This window comes from Suricata suricatta, chromosome 12 (genome assembly GCF_006229205.1).
Source record: "Suricata suricatta isolate VVHF042 chromosome 12, meerkat_22Aug2017_6uvM2_HiC, whole genome shotgun sequence".
Taxonomy (NCBI): domain Eukaryota; kingdom Metazoa; phylum Chordata; class Mammalia; order Carnivora; family Herpestidae; genus Suricata; species Suricata suricatta.
Genome location: NC_043711.1, coordinates 45,677,627 through 45,701,071, shown reverse-complemented (window position 1 = coordinate 45,701,071; position 23,445 = coordinate 45,677,627). Strand labels below are relative to the sequence as shown.

The 23,445-nt window shown below is 41.4% G+C and overlaps 1 protein-coding gene across 1 annotated transcript in view; it reads right to left on the bottom strand.

Annotated features, from left to right (window-relative positions):
* The window catches only part of SHQ1 (SHQ1, H/ACA ribonucleoprotein assembly factor), a 97,273-nt gene extending 83,994 nt beyond the window's left edge, over positions 1 to 13,279 (bottom strand). Inside the window, exons 1-4 of the mRNA XM_029916013.1 lie at positions 13,014 to 13,279; positions 7,963 to 8,027; positions 5,172 to 5,294; positions 3,816 to 3,976 (exon numbers count right to left, since the gene is read on the bottom strand). Coding sequence (XP_029771873.1) covers positions 3,816 to 3,976; positions 5,172 to 5,294; positions 7,963 to 8,027; positions 13,014 to 13,156 — 492 coding nt within the window. The 5' untranslated portion in view covers positions 13,157 to 13,279. The remainder of the gene's footprint in view (positions 1 to 3,815; positions 3,977 to 5,171; positions 5,295 to 7,962; positions 8,028 to 13,013) is intronic.
* Between the last annotated feature and the right edge of the window lie 10,166 nt (positions 13,280 to 23,445).

The window sequence follows — 23,445 nt, the reverse complement described above, 5'->3', positions numbered from 1 at the left end:
GCGGCTGCCCCGGCAGCGGTCCCGGGAGCCAGCTGGGCTGGCGCCTGGGGACACAGGGATTGTTGCTCCTGGCAGCCCCCGCAGCCGACACCGGGGAGAAGCCCTGACTTTGAGCAACCGGGCAGTGCTCCAAAGGCGCCCTGGCGGCTGGCAGCAGTTTGAGAAAGGAAAGAAAAAACGGAGGGGACAGGGGAGGGGAGAAATGTTAAAAAAGAATGCTTTAGCAAATAATACTTTTATTTTCTTCTTGTTATCAGTCACTATGACATATGGAAGTTTCCACACATATGCTATATAAATGCTATACAAAGGATTCCCCACCCCCCACTCTTATTTAATTAAGAGGAGACACCTGGGTCTTGGAATTACGAATGATGTTTCCTCCGTTACATTTTTATAATGAATATATATTGCTCTTATCGTCAGAGAAAATTAGCTATTTTTCACTTAAGGGGAAAAAAAGAGACTGTGAAAAAAGTAGTAAAATATGAGCCGTCAACAAAACCTCATGGATATTTTTCTCATCCAAAGGCAGAATGAGAGAAACTCTAAACTCGTGAGAAAACATTCTTGGCGAAAACGGTGGCGTTTCTTAAGTCCGTCACTCGAAAACAGAGGGGATGTTCTCGATGTTATTTAAGCAGTGATCATTCCAGCTTCTTCTCGTTGCTTCACCAACAGAGTCACACCACCAACCTTACTCAAGTTCACTGATCGCTCACTTTTTAACCACGGGGGGACTGTCACACACAGAGCAGTCATGAACACACAACAGCTCTGCAAGGAACGCCAACTGTGTGAGACCTGTGTGCTGCTGTCTCACAGAAGACACCTACCTTAACACCCCAGAGATGGTGCCCTCTGGTTCACGGAGGGTTTTTGGACGTTTTCACCTCCTAATTGTCAGGAAGAATACCACAGCCTTCTAATTTTATTCATGAGACAATATAATCTTGAGGAGCCGGTGGGGCAAGGAAAAACTGGGTGATGGGCATGGAGGAGGGCACTTGTTGGGATGAGCACTGGGTGTTGTATGGATGACCACGGGACTCTCCCCCAAAACCAAGAGCACACTATACACACTATATGTTAGCCAATGACAATAAATTATATATTTTTTTAAAAAATCAATCAATAAAAAAAAAAAGAAAATATAATTTTGAAAGACCACATGTGTCTACCTGTTTGTCCACCAGTAACAGGTGCACAAGTAACGGCAACAAGGCAAGGCTGGAACAGTACTGTGGTGCGGACACACACACACACGAGTGCCCCACACAGGGCCTGACCCGGGGAGACAGCCGGTACCTGCTGGCTGTTGCACAGACACTGGTGGTCCAGTACCTGCTACCCAAGTCCCCTGGAGAGGGGTGAACCTTGGAGCTCAGACTCTTCGAAGAATTTAGAAAGGTAAGTGGTACACACACATCCCATATTTTACTTAACCCCCTCAAAATCTGGGGCAGCACCTTGTAATCAAATACAGTACTATTTCTATGGCAAAAATCTGTGACTATGCACACTAAGCAGAATTTAAGAACCTTCCAAAAGACTCACATTGGTGGGGCACCTGGGTGGCTCAGTCAGTTAAGCGGCCGACTTGATCTCAGCTCAGCTGATGATCTCTCAACTTGTGAGTTCAAGCCCCCATATTAGACTCTGTGCTCACGGCGCACAGTCTGTTTCCCTCTCTCTGGCGCTCCCATCTCCCTCTTTCTGCCCTTCCTGTTCCCCCTCCTCTCTCAAAAATAAACATTAAAAAAAGAATAAGAAGACATTAATTTAGATCAGGTTTTGCCACCAAACCAAACACACAAAAATGATTACTTTTAGAACTTTCTGTGACCCTGGTACTACAGACATGGCTTATAATCCTGCACCACTAGTAGTTTTACTAGATGCATCTTCCCTCGGGGTTTGCTCATATCCACAGCTCTCTTTTCTTCCTATGTTGAGGAAAATAGGCATTCAAACAGCTTAGAATAGCAATGCTCAGCTAAAATTTGAACATTTTAATGATTTTAGATGATCAAGCAAAAGGCTCGAGAATTATGAACATCAAACTCAGTGGTTCATTTCTGAGGGGAAACAGAACGCTGCAATCAGGGACTCCAACTCTGCTGATACTTATTTTTAAGTGACAGGCGTCTAGAGATTTGGTGCCTTAGTTAAGACATTCAGAAAGACCCAGAGAATACTTCATAATTTTTTTAAATAAAGCTAAATTACTTATTGAACATTTTCAACACATATAAGAACTTGGGACCTTAAGGACTTGGCCTAGGCTTACACTATGGCATTCCAGCAACTTCTCATCAACCTGCCAGAAATCCCTTGGAAGGATGGCCCCTGAAGGGCAGCAGCGAGAAACCAAGTTCCCTAGCATCAGAAATGACGTTCCATCCGAATGTACACTCTGTACTTGGCCTGAGGCGCGTCAGCATTCGCTCAGGGCCCCGGCAGGCAAGCCCCAGGCGAGCGACCAGCGTGGCTCGCCGCTGAGCAACCACGGTGCGTGCCCTGCAGTCAGCGCAGTACGCAGCACGGACTCCGGTCCCACTGCCTCACAGATGACTAGAAAATGTGAGCAGGCGGACAGAGTACGGACAGACTGTCATTCAGGAAAAAGCTTATAAGGGTTTTGAAGCGAGTATCTAATCAGCATTATTTGCTCAAGTAAATCCAAATGTTGTTCCCTTTCAGGAGTTTGGAGAACATTTTATATTTTTCAAGGGCAGAAGTCTTTCTAGCATCCTATTCTGTTTTCAAAGAGTTTTTATAATATAGCATCTCCTTAAGTTTTCTAAATGCCCTTACAAAGTAGGTGAGTAAATTTATCTCTCTTTGATAAAGAGGAAACAAAAGTTGTCTGTAGTCCAATAATTGGCCTATCACCCCAAATCTAAGCAGCAATAGAAGTGGGACTAAAATCTAGGCAAACCTTTCTTTACTAAATTCAAGTATGTCTTATTGTAATAAACCATACTCTAAACAGATTTCACACATTCTGCCCAGAAAGGGATAAAAAAACAAAAAACAAAAAACAGTTTATCACGGTTTCTTTCATTTGAAAACCAAAGAAAACAAACCAAAAGAAAACCCCCAAGCTAACAGTTTAGAAACACTTTCATCATATAACATTCTAGGGATGCATTTTCTAGAAAACAACATAGGTACAACACAGTTCAAAGTCTCTCCATTTCATTCTCCCCACATAGCCCAAAATAATAGAATTTCCTATGTTTTTGGAGGAAGAGACGGTGATGTCATTCCTTTTTAGCCTAACTGACAAATGATCGGGTTCTAACAAGAGATTATATTCAACCCCCACTAAGAGTAAATAGACACAAACGCCTACTGTACACCAAGAACTAAACAATTAGATCAAAAGACACAAATTCATTCTCACCGGGAACATTCTGTCTCATTTATATTTACAAAACAGAAGAGATGTCATGTAATCACTTTCATTTTCCAGAGGAATAACACAAAGATTTCTAGTAAGTATAAGGAAAGAGGAGCTCCGTTTTGTGTTTTGGAAACTTCATGTCTAGAATACTGAATGAAGGGGAGAAAAAAGAAAGTAACAGGACATCTTACATCTGTAAGCACAGTCTGAATGGGCAGAACCGCCATTGCAATGGGAAGGAACAAACATCTGTGTAATCACCACACAGAAGCAGCTGGGACTCGTGCTCTGAATACATCACCTCCCACAGGCTTCATTAAAGATGTCCAAGTAGGAGCAGAACTGAAGTGAAAATATCCAAATGGTAAAACCCTACACACCAAGGTCTTTTAGAAAGACAACATACCTGTAACCGCTGAAACACTCCAGATCTTAAGTTTCCAAATCCATAGTGGCACTGCAGATTCAGAGAACTTTCTGGTACCTCTTCATAGGGGGCCTGTTCAATTTCCCAGTCGAACTCTTCATCCTCATCTTCTACTCCTCCCTCAGAAACTTCAGAAGCACCTGAATGTGTTAAATATTAATTTATTCAAGTATTGGATTTTGTAGGTATAACTCAGGGAAGAAAAAGTATAGGAAAAAAATGCCTGCCACATGCACTGAAAGACGTGTATAAAAATATGCATAACCTCACAATTTTTTTTTAAAATTTGGTTTTTTTTATTTTTGAGAGTGAGAGAGAGCACACAGTGGAGGAGGGGCACAGAGAGAGGGAGACACAGAATCCGAAGCAGGCTCCAGGCTCTGAGCCATCAACATAGAGCCTAACATGGGGCTTGAACCCACAAGCCATGAGATCATGACCTGAGCCAACATCAGATGTTTAACCAACTGAGTCACCTAGGTGCCCCAACCCCACTATTTTTACTAGCTTTGCCCCCACTCCCAAAAAGGAACCAATCCAAAGGGCCTTAAGACTAGGATGTATAAATAGCAAGTGCAAAGAAAGCAAACCTCAGTTATAGAGGGAAAAACTTCCCTGAAATATTAAGTGAAAGAAGCCAGACAAAAAAGAACACATACTGCCTGAGTTACACACACAATTCAAAAACAGGCAAAACTGAAGGTAGCAGTAACACGGGAGAGGAGGGAGTGAGAAGTGACAAGAGGAGGCCCAGGGTAGGATTCCAGGCAACTGGAAATATTCCATTTCTTGATCTAGGTGGTGGTCAGTTTATGTAACTTGCTGAATTGTAAACTTCTGATCTAAGCTCAAGAGGCCATTACTTTGCAAAAGACAGAGATGCTGTTTCCACTGGTCCAAAAATGTGACTGGCATACTGATTCAATAAAGTTCTTTTTCTCTTTAAATTATAAGTCACTGGGGCACTTGAGTGACTTGGTCGGTTAAGCATCCGACTTCAGCTCAAGTCATGATCTTGCGGTTCACAAGTTCAAGCCCTGTGTCAGGCTCTGGCTGACAGCTTCAAGCTTGGAGCCTGCTTCGGATTCTGTATTTCCCTCTCTCTGTCCCTCTGCCACTCACGTGCACTATCTCTCTCAAAAATAAATGCTTAAAAAATTAATTAAGTAAGTATATGATATGTCACCAAATGACCTATTTTCACATTTTCATTGATGTCCTTGTCACTTAAAGGGTTTTCTCCAATTTCTCCAATATATCCCTTTTCCCCTAGAAACACACAGCATTCCAAATATTCTTTTTGTCTTTATTTCTTCTTAACTACAATAAACGTACCTATTTCTTCCACAAGTGGTTTGGCAGTCCTGGATTTTTTCGGTGCCAGAAGAGCAGTTAACATGTTCAGCCCCTCAAAATGCTGGCCAGGGGTTTCTTTCGGCAATCGAATGGTAAAAATTCCTTAAAGATAAATTCGTTTTATACTTAGCTCTGTTAAAGAAAAATCAAAGACTTCACAAACACCTAAGAAATAATGTATCTTGGTAAATTATAATTCTATTTCATAGGGCTCCAAAAGTATGCCCTTGTTATAGATATAGTGAATAAAATCAGGATAGAAAAAGGCTCAGGCGCCTAGGTAGCTCAGTTGGTTAAGCATCCAACTTCGGTTCAGGTCACAATTTCACGGTACCTGAGTATGAGCCCCACATTGGGCTCTATGCTGAAGACTCAGAGCCTGGAGCCTGCTTCAGATTCTGTGTCTCCCTCTCTCTCTGTACCTACCCTGCTCCTGCTCTCTCTCTCTCAAAAATAAAATAAAATTTAAAAAAAAAAACCTTAAAAAAAAGATAAAGGCTCGAATAGGGTTTTTCAGAATCACTGATTCAGCAGTCAACTGTATAAGAGATTAATCTGCTAAAGCTACAGAATGCTTTAGTCTTACACAGCATCCCCTTAACCTACTGATAATATTAAAAGTCCAAATGAAAACCTCTAAAACTCAATGGCCTAGAAGGTAGTAGCTTAGAATTAGCCCATAGCTACTTATAAGATTTATTTCTGGACTAGGGAAAAAAAAGCAGGATATCTAACCCAATGAATAGCAGCAGGATCAAAAATTCACAAAATCTTCAGATGCTTGGGTGGCTCAGTGAGTTAAGCATCCGACTTCGGCTCAGGTCATGATCTCATCGTTTGTGGGTTCGAGCCCCGTGTTGGCTCTGTGCTGACAGCTCAGAGCCCAGAACCTGCTTCGGATTCTGTGTCTCCCTTTCTCTCTGACCCTCCCCTGCGTGTGCTATGTCTCTATCTCTCAAGAATAAATAGTTTAAAAAAATTTTTTTTAATTTCACAAAATCTTAAAACAGTTATAGCTTAATAAAGTTCTCTGCGATCTCAGGAGACATATCCCCCAAGTCTAACGCAGACTCAAATTCTATGTACTTCTTTTCTTTCCCTGACTAGGTGTATCACCTTCATCAAGGCTACCCCCACGGACTTATTACATTATTTACTACTGTGAACTTAAACTATTTTTTACCTTTTTCATTGTACTTCAACATACTTTAATACAATTGAACTTGAACAGCATGGGGCTTAAGGGCATGAACCCTCGTACAGTCAAAAACCTGTGTTTAACTTTTGACTCAAATAGTCTACTGCTGACCAGAATACCAATAATACAAACTGATGATTAACACAGATTCTGTATGTTATATGTATTAAGTGCTGTGCTCTCACACTAAACAGAAAATAAATATTAAGAAATCATAAGGAAGAGAAAATACATTTATAGTACAATACTGTATCACAAAAAAATCCGCCTATTAAGTGGACCTACAGCTCAAACCCATGTTGTCTGAAAGTCAAGTGTATATCAACTACAACTCAACCCAAATACTTCCAAATATACAACCTTCCTAAACCCCTGAGGACTTCTGAAATCTAATAAATTTGTTTTAATATGCAACTTCCCCGCAATTAAAAGCACCCTTATATCTAGAAAGGGAGTTTCATTACATTTCATTATCACATTAATTACCTTGTGTAATCGGTTCTAACTCTGTCATTTAACTCTTTCATGCCATCATTCCTCTCTTACCCTAGTTTACTGAGGTCAATATTCTCTTAATAAATTACACAAGAGTATACAGGGAATTCCTATTCCAGATCCACTGATAAAGGAAAATACAGAGGCATCTACAAAAGGAAAATAAATGGTTTCAAGGCTAGCTAAAATGAAGGACTTATCAATCATGAAGAGAAAATGCAGTCGGCCTTTAAATGCCATCTTTGGAAAGTTTCTCTCTCACCTACATGTTATTAAGTTTAAAAAGTATACAAGAAAAATCTGATTCACAGCTTTCAAAAATCATCCACATTTTTTCTCATATAATCTAACTTTTTTAAAAAGTTTATTTATTGGGGTGCCTAACTGGCTCAGTCAGTTAAGCATCCAACTTCAGTTCTGGTCATGATCTCATGGTTCGCGGGTTCAGGCCCCACATCAGACTCTGTGCTGACAGATCAGAGCGTGGAGCCATCTTTGAATTTTGTATCTCCCTCTCTCTCTGCCCCTGCCCCTCTCACATGCTCACTCGTGCTCTCTCTCTCTCAAAAATAAATTTAAAAAAATTTTTTTAAGTTTATTTATTTATGGGGTGGGGTGGGCAGAGAGAGAGACAAAGAGAAATGCCAAGCAGGCTCTGCTCTGTCAGCACAGAGCCCAACGTGGGGCTCAAACTCATGAACTGTGAGATCATGATCTGAGCTCAAATCAAGAGTAGGTCACTTAACCAACTGAGCCACCCAGGCACCCCCACATAATCTAACTTTCAAACACTTATTCAAAGTAGAAGTAGAAAATAAAATACCTAGAAAATAGAAACAGGGTATTTAAGCAACTTTAAAGAATATTTTGAAATACTTTACAGGACTGAAGAAATTGTAATTGTCAAGAAATCCATGAATAATAGGCACTGGACATTAAGAAAGAATGAAGTGTGACAAGGACAGACTGCATTTGCAATACATCTAAAGGTCCCCATAGTATCTTGAAAGATTGTGATGTAGTTATTCTAACATGAAGAATCCAAAGAAAAAGACAACAAAATTCCAAAGGCAATACCTTTATTTGCATCATAGGATCCTTGTTCACTTCCATTTTCTACAATTCTTCCAGGAAGGGTTAATCTGCAGATTTAATAGATTACATAAAGTCCTTAAATTACAGAGTATAAGTGACCATCAATGAGAGTATACATTTACCACTGAAATCTACCAACCATTTTAAAAGGCAATTCCTTAGCATTTAACATTTTGCAAGCTAAATAACTCACATTTCTTCCCTAGCTAAGATAAAAGAAATCATAGATGCCTTGTCTTTCTGTCTGAATACTCCCTAGTCACCAATAAAAGCGATACTTAAAAAGAACAACCACAATAAATATTAGTTATCACTACTGCTACAGTACCTTCGTCTTCCTAATGAATAAGAGACTAATGTACCTGGTGCCTGACACAGGAGGGCTCCTAAACGGTGTACTAAATGGTCTCCTCCCTCCCAAAAGAATTTTTTTTAAATGTTTTATTTATTTTTGATACAGAGAGAGACAGAGCATGAGAAGGGGAGGGGCAGAGAGAGGAGACACAGAACCAGAAGCAGGCTCCAGGCTCTGAGCTAGCTGTCAGCACAGAGCCCGATGCGGGGCTCAAACCCACGAATGTGAGATCTGACCTGAGCCGAAGTCAGAGGCTTAACCGACTGTGCCACCCAGGCGCCCCCCAAAAGAATTTTTTAAACAGAAGACAGTAAAGAAACAACAAAACCAATTATTTATTTGGGGCAAATTACTACTTTAAAAAAAAAAGCAAAAAGCAAAAATGTTTTTCTCAAGTCTCATTATTACTATACAGGGATTTCCCCCTCTTCACCGTAAAGGAAATGAACTGATTTCCCTGTTTCCAGTTTTACTCTGGTTCAGTCGGGTCTTCCATGGATACCCTAAAAGAATTTTTCTAAAAAAGAAATCAGGGGGGCCTGGGTGGCTCAGTCGGTTTAAGTGTCCGACTTCAGCTCAGGTCATGATCTCATAGTTCGTGGGTTCGGGCTTCGCACTGGGCTCTGTGCTGACAGCTAGCTCAGAGCCTGGAGCCTGCTTGGGATTCTGTGTCTCCCTCTCTCTCCACCCTTCCCCAACTGGCGAGTGTGTACACTCTCAAAAACAAATAAACATTTAAATAAATTTCTAAAAATAAAATAGAAATCAGACTGTCACTTTTCTAATGAAAAAACTTTTATGGCTGCCTGACATCAACTACATAGTTTACACTCATCAATACCACATATCAGATGAGCTCCGTTCCATTCCAAACTTAAAATGTGAGGCTCCTTTCCCCATCTCCTATTCATATGCTTCCTATTCTAACAAATGATAATAACACCACCAACAACAATAACAAAACTTGGCAGGTCCCAAAAGGCCCAGGGCTGCACAACCTAGTCACCTTTGATCTTAATGCTTCCTGGAGCTACAGTGCAATTTCCAAACCAAAAGCCCTTCTAAGTCCAACATAAGGAGTCAGTTTATGGATAAACTAGCTTGTTTTCATGGTTACAAACACTAACTTTACTATCAGAATCTGAATGGAGTTCCAGCTCTGCCACTTACCACCTCTCCAACTCTTTGTAGAAGTTAATCAACCTCAAAGCTCATACACTTCATCTGTAAGGAGTGAAAAATAACAGAATCTACTCCAGGATTACTGTAAGAGGGAGAGATTCATACTATGAAGGAGGTAAGCATTCAACAAATGTAAGCTATTAATATCAATGTCCTTCTCCTAAACTCTTTGTAAGTACAGAGTTAAATTCTTACAGCAGAAAAGCAAAATCGTATTTTCACACTTGAAATACTCTTGTTCACAGACCTGCTGCCCATAACAGACTCTCAGTTTCCCCAGCAGAGGAGCAAGGAGGTTTTATCAACCTCTGCTGGACTGGAGCCAATGGTATTTTCAAAGACGGCCCATCTCTCATCACCCCTCCTGACTATGACGGTCTACGTCCTCTCTGACTAAAACTGAGTGAGCCTGCAAGTGTCTGTGATAAATGAATGAATAAAGAAGTTGTATTGCATGTATGTATGTGTGTGTATATGTGTGTATATATACACACACACATACACGTATATATACATAGATTTGCTCAGCCATAGGAAAGAATGGAATATTCCTCAGCCATAGGAAAGAATGAAATCTTGCCACGTACAACTTGGATGGATCTGGAGTAGAATGCTTAGTGAAATAAGTCAGAGAAAGACAAATTCCATATTTCACTCATCTGTGGAACTTAAGAAACAAAACAAAGAGAAAACAAAAAAGAAACAAACCAAAGAACAGACTCGTAACCATACAGAACAAACTGATGGTTACCAGAGGGGAGGTGGGGGTGAGGGTGCGGGGGAGGACGGATTAAACAGGTGAAAGGGGCTAAGAGCACATTTATCATGAGTACTAAGTAACATGTAACATTGTTGAATCACTGTACTGTAAACCTAAAACTAATATAACATTGTATATTAAATATACTGGAACTAAAATAAAAATTAATTACCTAGTTAAAAAAAAAAAACTGAGTGGCCTTAGGACCAATACAATAAAGCAGAAATACTAGTGTGATTTCTGAGGTGAGGTCATAAATGATATGGACCTGCCTTCCCCCTGGAGTAGTGGCTTCTGGAACTTTCAGTCCCATCCCACCACCACCCCGCCCTGTGGGGATCAAACCAGACCGCGCCAACACACGCCACAGGGAGGTCCTGAGAGCACAGGAGAGCATGCTCTCCGCCAGGCACTCCACCAGTCCCCAGCGGCTCTGGCCCTCGCTGGGGCAGCTCCAGCCGGGAGACGGACCCCAAGTGAATTAAAGGTCTCAGGGGAGAACAGCTCGGCCAGGCCCTTCCTGGCAGGTACCAACTTGACGTACAACCAGGACAAGGGAGTTAGAGAACTGCTGTTTCACAACACCGTTGGACTGGTTATGCCACAACAAATTACCAGAACAAGAGGCCCATTAATACAAACAGTACCTACTGTTTACCATGTGTTCTCACTCATAAGTGGAACAGGAGAAACTTAACAGAGGACCACAGGGGAGGGGAAGGGGGAAAAATAGTTGGGGAGAGGGAGACTCTTGACTACTGAGAAGGAACTGAGGGGCTGAAGGTTGAGGGGGAAGGGGAAGGGGGGATGGGCATGGAGGAGGGCGCTTGTAGGGATGAGCACTGGGTGTTATATGGAAACCACCATGACAATAAACTATAAAAGAAAAAAATAAAAATAAAATATCTACTATTTACTGAACACATGGGCATGGTAATAAAAACGATGCATTCATTATCTCAATCCTCACATCAGTTCAGGATGATCACTCATATTAGTCCCATTATAAAGATTAGGAAAACTGAGCCTGAATAACTAGCCTTAAGTCCCAGACCTGTTAAGTGCGCTAAGACCCAGGTGTGCCTAACTCCCAGCCCCTGCTACTCAAGGAATGGATGAATCTGTGTAAAAATACTCATTAAACCGTTTCACAAACAACCTCTTATCTGGGCTTCATCAAGACTCCCAAACTTCACAAAATGGTTTTTACTTTGAAATCTCTGTTATTGTATTTGTTTAATTTTAAATTCCTATCTCATTTAAGATCTTTTCTCTGAGCCTCTGAAATCTCATCTGTAACACGAATTAATAACAGAAACTACTTTGCAGGACTGTCCTAAAATCAAATGATATAATCCCCATAAAGCATTAACCTGAAGTAAAAATTCGGTATATGTTTGCTACCACCATCACCATCTACTTCCCAGTCTTCATGTGTTGTCCTAAACATCACGTCTTCAAAGTCTTTCCCTGGCCACTGTACATTTAAACAGGCTCCCCTTTATTTTCTATCAGTGTGCTTGACTTCCCTTCAGAGCACTTACCACAGTTTGGGGTTATACCTTTCTGTACTTGTCAGTTTATTGCTATTCTCTCCCCCACTAGAACGTAAACTGCATGAGACACCACTACATCTCCAACACCCAAAACCCAGCCTGGTATAAATAAATCAAAAGAACAAATGAGTAAAGAAATAGGAAAGTGCAGTGTATGCAAGTAAGTTAGGGCTTAATGAAAATCTGAGCCAAACGGTCCGGCGCAGTGAAGGAACCAGCCTGACTCAAGAGCAAGGTATATTAGGAAAGTACTTGGGCCGAAAAGGTAGGCTGCAGCTACACTTGAATGAGAAAGATTAGGAGAATGCACTTTGCCTATCAGGAAGGGAAAGGCGAGGGATTGACAATGTTTTAGGAGGAACAATCCGCAGTGTCTTCTGTAAAAAGACGCTAATATCAATGCTTATTTCCAAGGCGTGCTCGCTGTCAAGGTTCAGTGAGGTAATACACACAAAAACACATGAATACGCCTTACTTTATGCGTTATGTGAGCCAACTGAGCTGTTGCTACTTTTGTTACGGTTCTCTAAGGAGAAACCGCAAACGGGCAGAGGCTGATGGGTCCTCCCTGCGGACGGACGACAACCGCAATAAAGTGCAAAGTGAAACAGAGAAGTTAGGAGGAAGTAGGAGAATGAAGTTAATTTGGTGTCAAGGAGACAAAGAAAGAAGAGAATAAATATCAGGAAGTAGGGAGCGGCCAGCCAAGGGTCGACACAACTCTAAGCAGAACGTCCACTGAGAGAAGTCAAAAGGACCGGTAAGCTGGGACGCCAGAGCGCACCGTCCCGGAGCAGGGGAGAGGCTGGGAGGACCAACGCAGCGCGAAAACAAAAAACAGTAAAAAGGTACGACAACTAGGGCGACAGGAAAGAAACTGCAAAGGTTACAAGGTCCCAAACGCCAGGTCATACATTGGCTCGAAATCTCTTTACGGTAAGGACTTAACAAAGTTTAAGAACGGAATGAGATTCGAGAACATGTGGAACGCACGCCTGACGCGGTCATTTCCTCAGCACTGAAAGAAGCTGCGGAAACCTCGGGAAAAGAGATTAAATCCCTCGCTGTTGCCTCTTTCCTCGGTGAGCAGTTAAATCATGAGTTACTGAGAGATCTATGACCAATTATCTCATCAATCCCCTCAAGACGCTCTGTCCAGGGACGGACACCGAGAACTCGCCTGAGAAAGTACGGCTTGGCGTAGAACTTGAAGTCTACCCCCTCGAAGTAGACGTCAAACTCGGAGACCCGGGCGTAGGGCACGCGGATGGCGACGGTCAGGAAGTCCGGGTCCTGGCTGAGGTCGAATGCGGGGGTCAGCATGGCGGCGCAGGACTCCGGTGTCCGAGTCACCAACACTCACCGCCGCCGCGGTCCCGCCACCCAATCTCCCCAGTAGGGACCCACGCGCCGGTACCGTGTCTGGTAGCCAAGGCGCTTCCGGCTCGAGACGGAAGTGCTTGCGCGTTAGGCAGGAAGTCCCGCCTCACGCCAATCTCCATGGAGACTGGACGCTGTTCTCGGAGAAAGGGCGTGAAGCCTGGCGATTTGACCGCAGAAATGGAACCAACGGCAAACAGTGGAAAAACCGGGACGAGAATCCTCCTTAGACCCACCAAGCCTGTTTCGAAATCCCAAGAGATTATTTTGAACATCAACGGCTTTGCAGGTAGACAGACCTGCGTTCGAATCCCTTCTCGCCACCTCTCAGCTTAAGACCTTAGGAAAGTTACAAAACGTCCCAATACCTCAGATAACTCTTCGATAAAATGGCTGTAACACTAGCCCCGCAGAGATGTGAAGATAACATGAAATTATGCAAGTAAAGCCCTAACAATGTACCTAGCAACTTGTTGACGCCCCATGTGTGGAAGCACTCACCGCAGAAAACACAGCAGCGTCGTTACTGTGGTTTTCCTTAGTTGTCACCTGCCTTGTCATCGATTCCTCCGTTCTCCAGCCCCCCTCCATCTGTCCCTGCCCATTTCTCTTCCCCTCCCACTTCCTCTCCCTCTATCTGTTACTTTCTTTCCCCTTCCAAATTCCTTGACCAGTTTTCTCATATACAGATTGTCCATCTCACTAACCTCACTTAATCCGTACTATGAGCTTCAAAGAATACGACTCATCGAGGTTAAGCGCTACATCTTCTAATCACGCATCTAAAAATTACCAGAACCCAGAACGTTGACTCTTAAACCGTTAGTGCCTGCGTTGACAAATTGTTGTACCTCCGTATCTCTTCTTTCTTTGCTCACTTTTCTCCGTACACTTTAGTCTATGCTCCTCATACTCTCCCAGTACCCGTCCCACCGATGTCTGGCTTTCCCTACATATTCCCTTGGCCTTGGTTCCTCTCCTTGTATTTCCTGTTATTCCACCAGGAACTAGAGTAGTCTAGGAAATAGTATTTACCTCCTGGTTTTAAATGTCAATGGAAAAGAGGTGAGAGTCTCTGGGGTAGTGGACCAGATAACCTCAAAAGCCTTTTCAAGCTCCAATTTTTATGAATCTTAAAAATTAATTAGGACCCCATAAAACAACAGTAGAAGCAAATAAAAATAAAAATTTCAAAATAAAAACCACCCTGTTTAACTCTAGGGTTTTTTTTAATTGTTTATTTACTTCTGAGAGAGATAGGGGGAATGGTCATAGAGAGAAGGGGACAGAGGATCCAGAGTGGGCTCTGGCCTAACAGCAGTGAGCCAGATGCAGGGCTCAGACTCACCAATCATGAGATCATGACCTGAGTCAAAATCAGATGCTCAAATGACTGAGCCACCCAGGCACCCTGACTCTGCGAGTTTTAATAAACACAAAATAAGAGGTTATGTGTGAAACATTTGAAAGAGTACTTTTCTCTTTTTTTAAGTTTATTTTATTTATGTTAAGAGACCTTGAGAGAGTGCAAGCAGGGTAGGGACAGAGAGAGAGGGAGAGAGAGAGAATCCCAACCAGGCTCCGTGCTGTCAGCACAGATCCAGGCTGGGGGCTTGATCTCAAGAATGGTGAAGGTCATGACCTGAGCCAAAATCAAAAGCTGGCTGCTTAACCAACTGAGCCACTAGGCCCCCCAAAAGAGTACTCTTTAAACATTCATCTATTTCCTGGGTAGCAGAAGGATTAATTGAATGTGCCAGCACTGTGCCAAATCTTTTATAATGGTCTCCCATTTCTTTCCTGACAGCTCTTTTAAGTATGCATTCTATATCCCCACAGCGGGCACAGTATCTCACAGCTTTGAGTGGTGCAATGGGAATTGAAACCCAAATGAGTCTGATTCCTCGGGCCAGGCTCTAATATGCTATAGAATTGACTCTACATTACCAATCTCTCCAATATTACCATGTACCCAATTGTTCCACACTCTGAGTCCAAGCCTGTCTGCTTTAGACTGTAGGTACTATCATAGACACTCGATATTGAGATAGGCCTTTGGCTGCTCTAGAAAGATTCTTTGCTTCTACTAGGGGACCTCATTCCTGTAGGTTACAAGCACTATTATTTTTAAATTCTTAATGCCAAAGAATTAACTGAGACCAAATCTATGCTATCCATGAGGACACTGTAAGTGAAACCACTTTACAAATTAGAGCTGTGAACTTCCTAGATATTTTACTCTGTGTTTGGATACACCCAGCCATACACACACACAGGATTGCAATACAGATAGACTGTATGGTTCACATGCAATGTATGTAAGAAACATACACTGCATCTGCTGTAGCACAAAATACGGTTGTACCTATATCACAGGGTTCTGTTGTTTTATTTCTAAGCAATAGTTCATTTTATTTTGTATTTCTAATTAGTGGTAAATTATACAGGTTAAATACATTCTCTTTTTAAAAAATAGAATATTACACATAAGTTTCCCATTTCACACATAAGTTTTTTCCATATAACTTTGGTCCTCTCTTACACTTCCCCAAAATTCATCATTCTAGATACACTTGCAAACATTAATATTTCTATATATCTTTCTAGGTACCCTGTTACTTTATGTTTCTCTCTGCATAGGTACATTATCACACTGTAGGTGTAAGTCTACAACATTATTTTTTTTATTTTAGTAATTCTTTTAGAATTACTATATTGACTTATACATCCAGTTGAGTTCATGTCTAGATATGGACTTACTTCAAAATAAAGACAATGTTTCAATTTTTTTGTGTTAACTCTAGAGGAAAATCAAACAGGAATGAGTTTTTCATAACTTTTCGAGCCACTCAAAGGCTACAGCATTTGTTTACATTTTTCCTTCTCCTTAAGGCTTACTTTTAGAAGCTCTTCCAGTGTTTTAAAAATAATCTTTTCCTTGGCCACTTTATTGAGGCTTTCTTGAGGCTTTATTGAATCTATCATCTTTGATTAGATTGAATCAGCCACTCTTCTAACAAAACTTGATTGTGATCTTCAAGGCTCAAAATTAAGTATTACATTTAAAAATACTTTTTCTATAAACATTTCCAATTTCAGCCTTATGACAGAATTCTATTGTTCTATCAGTCTTTTAGGGTGAAATACTCCTCATTTCCAGAAGGTGGCAGTCGCACAAGCGATTCAGACAATGTTATTACAAAGAACAGACTCTTAACTTATATTGGAAATAGCTTTCTTGAAAAGGCTATTTGTAACTCTAGTCGATTCTCTGAGCAATTTTGGGGAAGTGGTGGGATCTTATGCAGAATTTCAAATGACACCTTAAATTGTTATAATTTTGGCATACCTCCTTTCAGATTCCTATTCCTGAAAGTATAGAAAGACATTTAAATAAAAATGGTATCATACTCTGTATTTTTTATTTTTTCCACCTAACATAGCATTAAAATATTTCCATTTGGCCACTTTTTGGCCAAGAATATTGTATTATAACTAAACTCTTCTTATTTTTCTGTGAATTATAACACTTAAGAAATGACCAAAGTGATAATTGGTTTTGAGAGATGAAAAAAATGAAACCAACAGGAGAATTCTAAACATAGATCATAACCCTAGGATTAAAATACAAAAGTTAGGAGGCACTTGGGTGGCTTAGTCGATTAAGCATCCTACTTTGTCTCAGGTCACGATCTTGCAGTTTGTGGGTTCGAGCCCTGCGTCTAGCTCTGTGCTGACAGCTCAGAGGCTGGAACCTGCTTTGGATTCTGTCTCCTTCTCTCTCTGGCCCTCCCCTACTTTCTCTCTCTCTCTCTCTCTCTCTCTCTCTCTCTCTGTCTCTCTCTCTCTCTCTCTCAAAAATAAATGTTAAAAATACAAAAATTAGAATACAAACTAGATAAAACCATTTTACAAGTTTGAAATAAAATTATCCATTTATATAACAGTAGTAAATACAGTAAGACTAGATATCCTAAGCTTTGCAATTCCCAGAGGACTTGGATGAATTCTTGGATAACTTACAGATAAATACCGGATCATAAAAGAGGCTTAAGGGATGGTCCCAACAGGAAATAGAGCAGCCCCTGAGTCTCCAGTGTTTTTTAAACCCCTTGTAGTTAAGCACTTTTTCTGTTCCTTGCACCAATCTTTCAGTGCATTCAAGTTGCTTAAAGAACGCAGCACTGGCAATAATAATAGCACAGTAATGGGTATTTCAGGTAGGATTCAGTGCAATTTAAAGTTCACAGAAGCTTAGTAAAGTTCTGAAGATCTTAAATGGCTGTAGCTGACACAGTAAGCTTTTTGCAACATTTTCATGCAGTGTGTAGCCAAGGGCTTAGCAACACATATTTTAAGATGTTAGTCCCATCCCATTCGATGAAATGCAGATCACATAAGAATGCTAACCAAACATCGTCTTGAACTTCCTTCATTGCTTAACGTCCTATTTCTAAAAGACATCTACAGAAGATGCGGTTTTGATGCCCTGCCCAGGTGCCCTTTATGGAAACAGGGAATCCATCTGTCACTAGTAAGGCGTGTTGTTAGTGGCTCGCCCTTGACCCCTTCTTCAAAGAATTGCCTTTGTCCACTGTTTCCACCCCAAATATTTCTGGGAGATAATTCTTTGTTGTGGGGGCTGTCCTGTGCATTGTAAGATGTTTAGCGGCGTCCTGGCCTCTAACTTCCCAATGCCAGTCCCAGCCCTGTAGTTGTCACAACCACAGATATCCCCAGACTTTGCCAAATGTCTCTTAGGGGACAAAATTGCCCACAGTTGAAAATGATTGCCGTAGATTGATTTGGAGGTTCCAGGAAAGAATTATCACTTCCACCACTACCACCCTGCCATCAGGCCCACAACCATGAAAAATGATCTGGGGTACTGAAACTATCTTAAAGGAGGGGGTGACTCCCGTGTGGCTTATGCCCCAGAGTTCCTTGTGGCCAAGAGTAGATTTTCCCTGAGCCCATAGGCTCACTCCGTGCTTCCCCTGTCCCTGTCTTTCTTCACTTTTCCCTCACAGGTTTCTCCTGCAAACACCTCCTGGGTGAATCACATGCATCCAAATCTTTGTCTCAGGCTCTGCTTCTAGGAAATAGATCTAGGGCACCCGACCCAAGGGCTCATCTTAAAAATCTCTTCCTTCACATTATTTACACTTGTGCAAAATGACTGGAGAAAAGTGTCTACGATATCTACAGAGGATACATGATGAGATTTTTATGTTACTTCTTTTGAAAGTTCTCGTCATCTGGTTATTATTAACCTAACTAATGTTTCCTTTGATTCAAAGTGAACATGTTTTTTGCTCTTCATGCAGAAATTATTTAAATGCATGTCTTCTGCCATCAAAGATTGTGGTGCAAACACCTTTAAAAATTGTTTGGCAGTATAGACTGACTAGTAAAGTTAAACATGTGTATGCCCCAACCTCCTGCAATTCCTCTCTTTGATATATATAACAGAAATGAGTGGTAATCGTCCATCAGGAGACACGAATAAGAATGTTCATAAATGCATCATTCATAATAGCCCAAACTGGATACAATTCAAGGGCCTATCAAGTGCAAGAGACAGATTGTAATATATTCCCTCAATACTGCAACAAAGCAGTAAGAAGCAATGAACTTCACACCATACATGAATCACATAGACATGTTAAGTCAAAAAGGCCAGATCCAAAAGAGTTCATGTACTATGTTTCCATTTATATGAAGTTCGAAAGGGGAAAAAACTAATATGTAGTCATAGATGTGAGAATAGCAATTACCTTTGTGAAGGTGGTTATTGACTGGGAGGAGATACGAGAAAACCAGCTGGGCGGTGAACTTTTAATCAATGCCTTGATTTTAGTGGGGATTACCTGAAGATACACATAGGTAAAAATTCATGGAGGGGCGCCTGGGTGGCTCAGTTGGTTAACTGTCTGACTTTGGCTCAGGTCATGATCTCACAGTTCATGAGTTCGAGTCCCAAGTCAGGCTCTGTGCTGACAACTCAGAGCCTGGAGCCTGGTTCAGATTCTGTGTGTGTGTCTCTCTCTGCCCCTCCCCACCCCATGCTCCATCTCTGTCTCTCAAAAATAAATAAATGTTAAAAATTTTAAAAAAGATTTAAAAAATTCATGGAGCTGTATATTTGAGATTGTGCACTTTTTTGTATATAATATTTATTATATATTGTATATTGCATGGAATCGTTATTGTATGTAATATCTCAATTAAAAAGATTCTGTGCATGACTAGAAACCAATCAGAGATTTGGCTCATCCCTGGATGCTACAGGCAGATAGTTCACACCCGTGTCCTTCACAGGGGCTTGCCCTTGATTGCAGAGAACTGACTTGTACGAAGTTGCCTCTCTCCAGAAGGTGAATGCCAGATACAAAGGCCTGGTGTCCTGTCTCACGTGGGACAACTTTGAAAGCCACCCCCGCTCCAGAACTTCTGTAGAATTGGCAGAGGCCTTGGTTGTATTGCATCATAGGGCTCTGTCCAGTCCCACCTTCCCCTTCTTACACGTGTAGCTCCAAGAGTGTCACCCCAAAGCCATCTGCATTCAATTGTCCTTCTGAAAACTGTTTCCTAGAGCCCCAACCTTAGATGTCATGTGCCACAGGTCCCCTTTCCTCTCCGTACTGAAATTCCCCCAGGTCCTCCACACTGAAATGACCTCTTTCTTGATTTTTCTGCGAGGTCATTTTCTGGCATTTCTTCACAGAGGGGGTCTTAGAGCCATGATTTTAAAAGCCTCTGTTTTAAAAAAAAACTATTGGGAGGGCTCTCTGTTTCCCTGAATGTTCTTTTTTTTTATTGTTTATTTATTTTTGAGCACGAGAAGAGAAGAGAGAGGGAGACACAGAATCTGAAGTAGGCTCCACGCTTCAAGCTGTTAGCACAGAGCCTGATGCGGGGCTTGAACCCAAAGTTCTGAGAGATCATGATCTGAGCCAAAGTCAAATGCCTAACCGACTGAGTCACCCAGGTGCCCCTTCTGAATACCTTTTGAATATTGCAGCCATTCAGAAGAAAACCAATGTTGTGAAGAAAACAGTCAATAAAACCATGAGCTCTAAGCAGGAGAAAAGTAGTTTCCTTTGCAATTTGAAACAATTTCTGTTGATTATACGTATTGTAAACTCATTATAGGCATCCTCTATAAAGTTAAAATGGCATAACCGGATTGTTTTATATTGTTTTCCCAGAAGAGGTCACATTAGTCACATTTTTTCCTGAATAAGGATAAATCCTTTCAACAAGACGCCCTGGTGTTTAACATGCGGGTAGTAATTATGTTATTGTCAATTGTACATAATCAAGACCTAGCCTTGGATCCTTCTTCCAATTGTCTCCTTTTGCTTTGCTCCATTCTGCACTCCTGTTGTGTATATTCTCTGTTAAGGGTTCCTTCACCACTCAATTGATTTACACCTTTTTTCCTACACTGACATTTTCTTTATCTCACTTCTATTTTTTTCCTTTATGGGTTTTGTTTATTTATACTTGTTTTTCTTGGTCAGTTCAGTACTTAACAACCCCTTAACTGTGATTCTTTAAGTCATAATTTATAGCTAATTAAATCTATCCTCTCTGTAGATAAGACCTAAAGAAACAAAAAGAAACAAGAAAACCTTCACTTATGGCTTCATAAGTCTCCAGCAAATGGGACAGAATCGGAATCAACACTATAGAGCCAGTTACCTCCTTTATCATAGTTTATATAACTTTCTTTTCATTCCGGAGAACAATGCTTGAGTTCTCCACTTTTCCCCTGGCCAGTATTGCTCCCAATTATCATAAATTTGTGGTATACATTTAGTCAACAATAATAGCTGGTATTTATTGGTTGCTTATTATATACTAGCCATTTTTCCAAGTAATTTTTAAACTATCATTATCTTATCTCCATCTCAACTCTGTGAGGAATAAGCTATTTCATCCCCACCAACAATATTTCATAGATGAGGAAATTTGGACTTGGAGAGCTTGAGTGATTGCCTGAGTCCCGTGACTCTAGGTGACACAGCCAGCTTATCCTGTCTCCATCCCACTGTCTATTAAACACATGTTTCTGTTCTTGATGCTCTGGGAATAGAGGAAACGTGAGTGGAGATAATAAAAGATTAAAGACGTGACTCCTAACTTCAAATAATTTGGACTTCAGTTAAGAAAATAAAACACAGAAGGATTAGCAACTGTGGTGGCCAATTTCCAAAGATGCCTCCTCCCACAATGAGCCACTACTCCCAATAATTACAGCCTCATCGGGTCCCTTCCCACAGTGAATTGAGGTTGACTTGGTGTGGCCAGAATTCAGCAGAGGTGTTACTTCATGACTTTGGGGGCCAGGTGATAGAAGGCCTTGCCACATCTACCTCGCACTCTTAGAACATGTGGTCTGAAGGAAGCCAGCCACAGTGTAAGAAATCCAACTAGCCTGAGACCTCCGTGCTGTGGGGAAGGCCAGCATGGCCCGGTGGAGAGGGTGTGCGCCAGTCCCGGCTGCCTCAGCATCCCAGCCCAGGCACATTCACAGGAGCAAATATGCTCTTGGACATTCAAGCCCCAGCGACTTCACACAGGGATAGAGGAGCCTCACCATCTGCCAGAAACAAGGCGCCAGGCTTATGGCCCCATCCCAGCTACCCCCAGTCCTTCGAGCAACTCCAGCTAATGCCCCAGCCATGTGAGAGGAAAGATAAGCCATCCCCATGTGCAGAATTTCTAATTCACACAACGGTCAGCATAATAAAATGGTTGTTACTTTCAGTCATTAGGTTTTGGAGAGGGGTGCGATACAGCAATGGATAAATGGAACAGCAGTGAAACACCACAAAGAGTGTACAGATTAAGTTAGGCAGATCCAGAGATAGGGAAATGCTTGGGGTTGGAACAATTAGAAAAATCTCATTTCTGATAAGAAAGTCTGGGGCCCGAGCAAAGGCTCCAAGGAAAGAAAATACAGATAGATAGTGTAGAACCAGGTCACCTTATCTGATGTGAAGACTGCAAGAATGGAAGCAATAAATAGTCAGGTTGGAAAAGAGTCTAGGGCAAATTGGTGAGGGTGGTGAATGCCAAGGAAAATAATGTTCCGGCTGAACAGGACTATGAAAACAATCTAGTACAACTCAATTTCTTTTTTCTTTTCTTTCTTTCTTTCTTTCTTTCTTTCTTTCTTTCTTTCTTTCTTTCTTTCTTTCTTTCTTTCTTTCTTTTCTTTTTTTTTTTAACAAAACTGGAAACTTAAACCTAGAGAAAGAAATGATTTGGGAGAGTCACATAGCTTTTTGGCACAGAAGTTAATATTCAAGGCTAGGGTGTGATCTCTTTCCTCTGGGAACCTTTTGCATCTAAATCTAGATAAACTTTCTCCCTGGGTATCAGAAGTACCACATTATACCTACCCTAATATATCTGGATAGCCACTGCAGCATATAAAGCCAAATGCTTTAACTTACTGTTGTAAAGTCTCCAAAATTTTTAACAATATTTACTTCTTTATTTTGAGAGAGAGAGAGAGAGAGAGAGAGAGAGGAGACCAAGTGAGGGAGAGACAGAGAGAGAGAAGAAGAGTGAGAATTCTTTTTTTTTAAGTAGTTTATTGTCAAATTAGTTTCCATACAACACCCAGTGCTCTTCCCCACAAGTGCCCTCCTCCATCACCACCACCTCTTTTCCCCCCTCCCCCTTCCCTTTCAACCCTCAGTTCATTTTCAGTATTCAATAGTCTCTCAAGTTTTGCGTCCCTCTTTCTCCCCAACTCTCTTTCCCTCTTCCCCTCCCCCTGGTCCTCCATTAGGTTTCTCCTGTTTTCCTGTTAGACCTATGAATGCAAACATTTGGTTTCTGTCCTTCTCCGCCTGACTTATTTCGCTTAGCATGACACCCTGAAGGTCCATCCACTTTCCTACAAATGGCCATATTTCATTCGTTCTCATTGCCATGTAGTACTCCATTGTGTATATATACCACATCTTCTTGATCCACTCATCAGGTGATGGACATTTAGGCTTTTTCCATGTTCTGGCTATTGTTGACAGTGCTGCTATGAACATTGGGGTACATGTGCTCCTATGCATCAGCACTTCTGTATCCCTTGGGTAAATCCCTAGCAGTGCTATTGCTGGGTCATAAGGGAGTTCTATGGATAGTTTTTTGAGGAACCTCCACACTGTTTTCCAGAGCGGCTGCACCAGTTTACATTCCCACCAACAGTGTAGGAG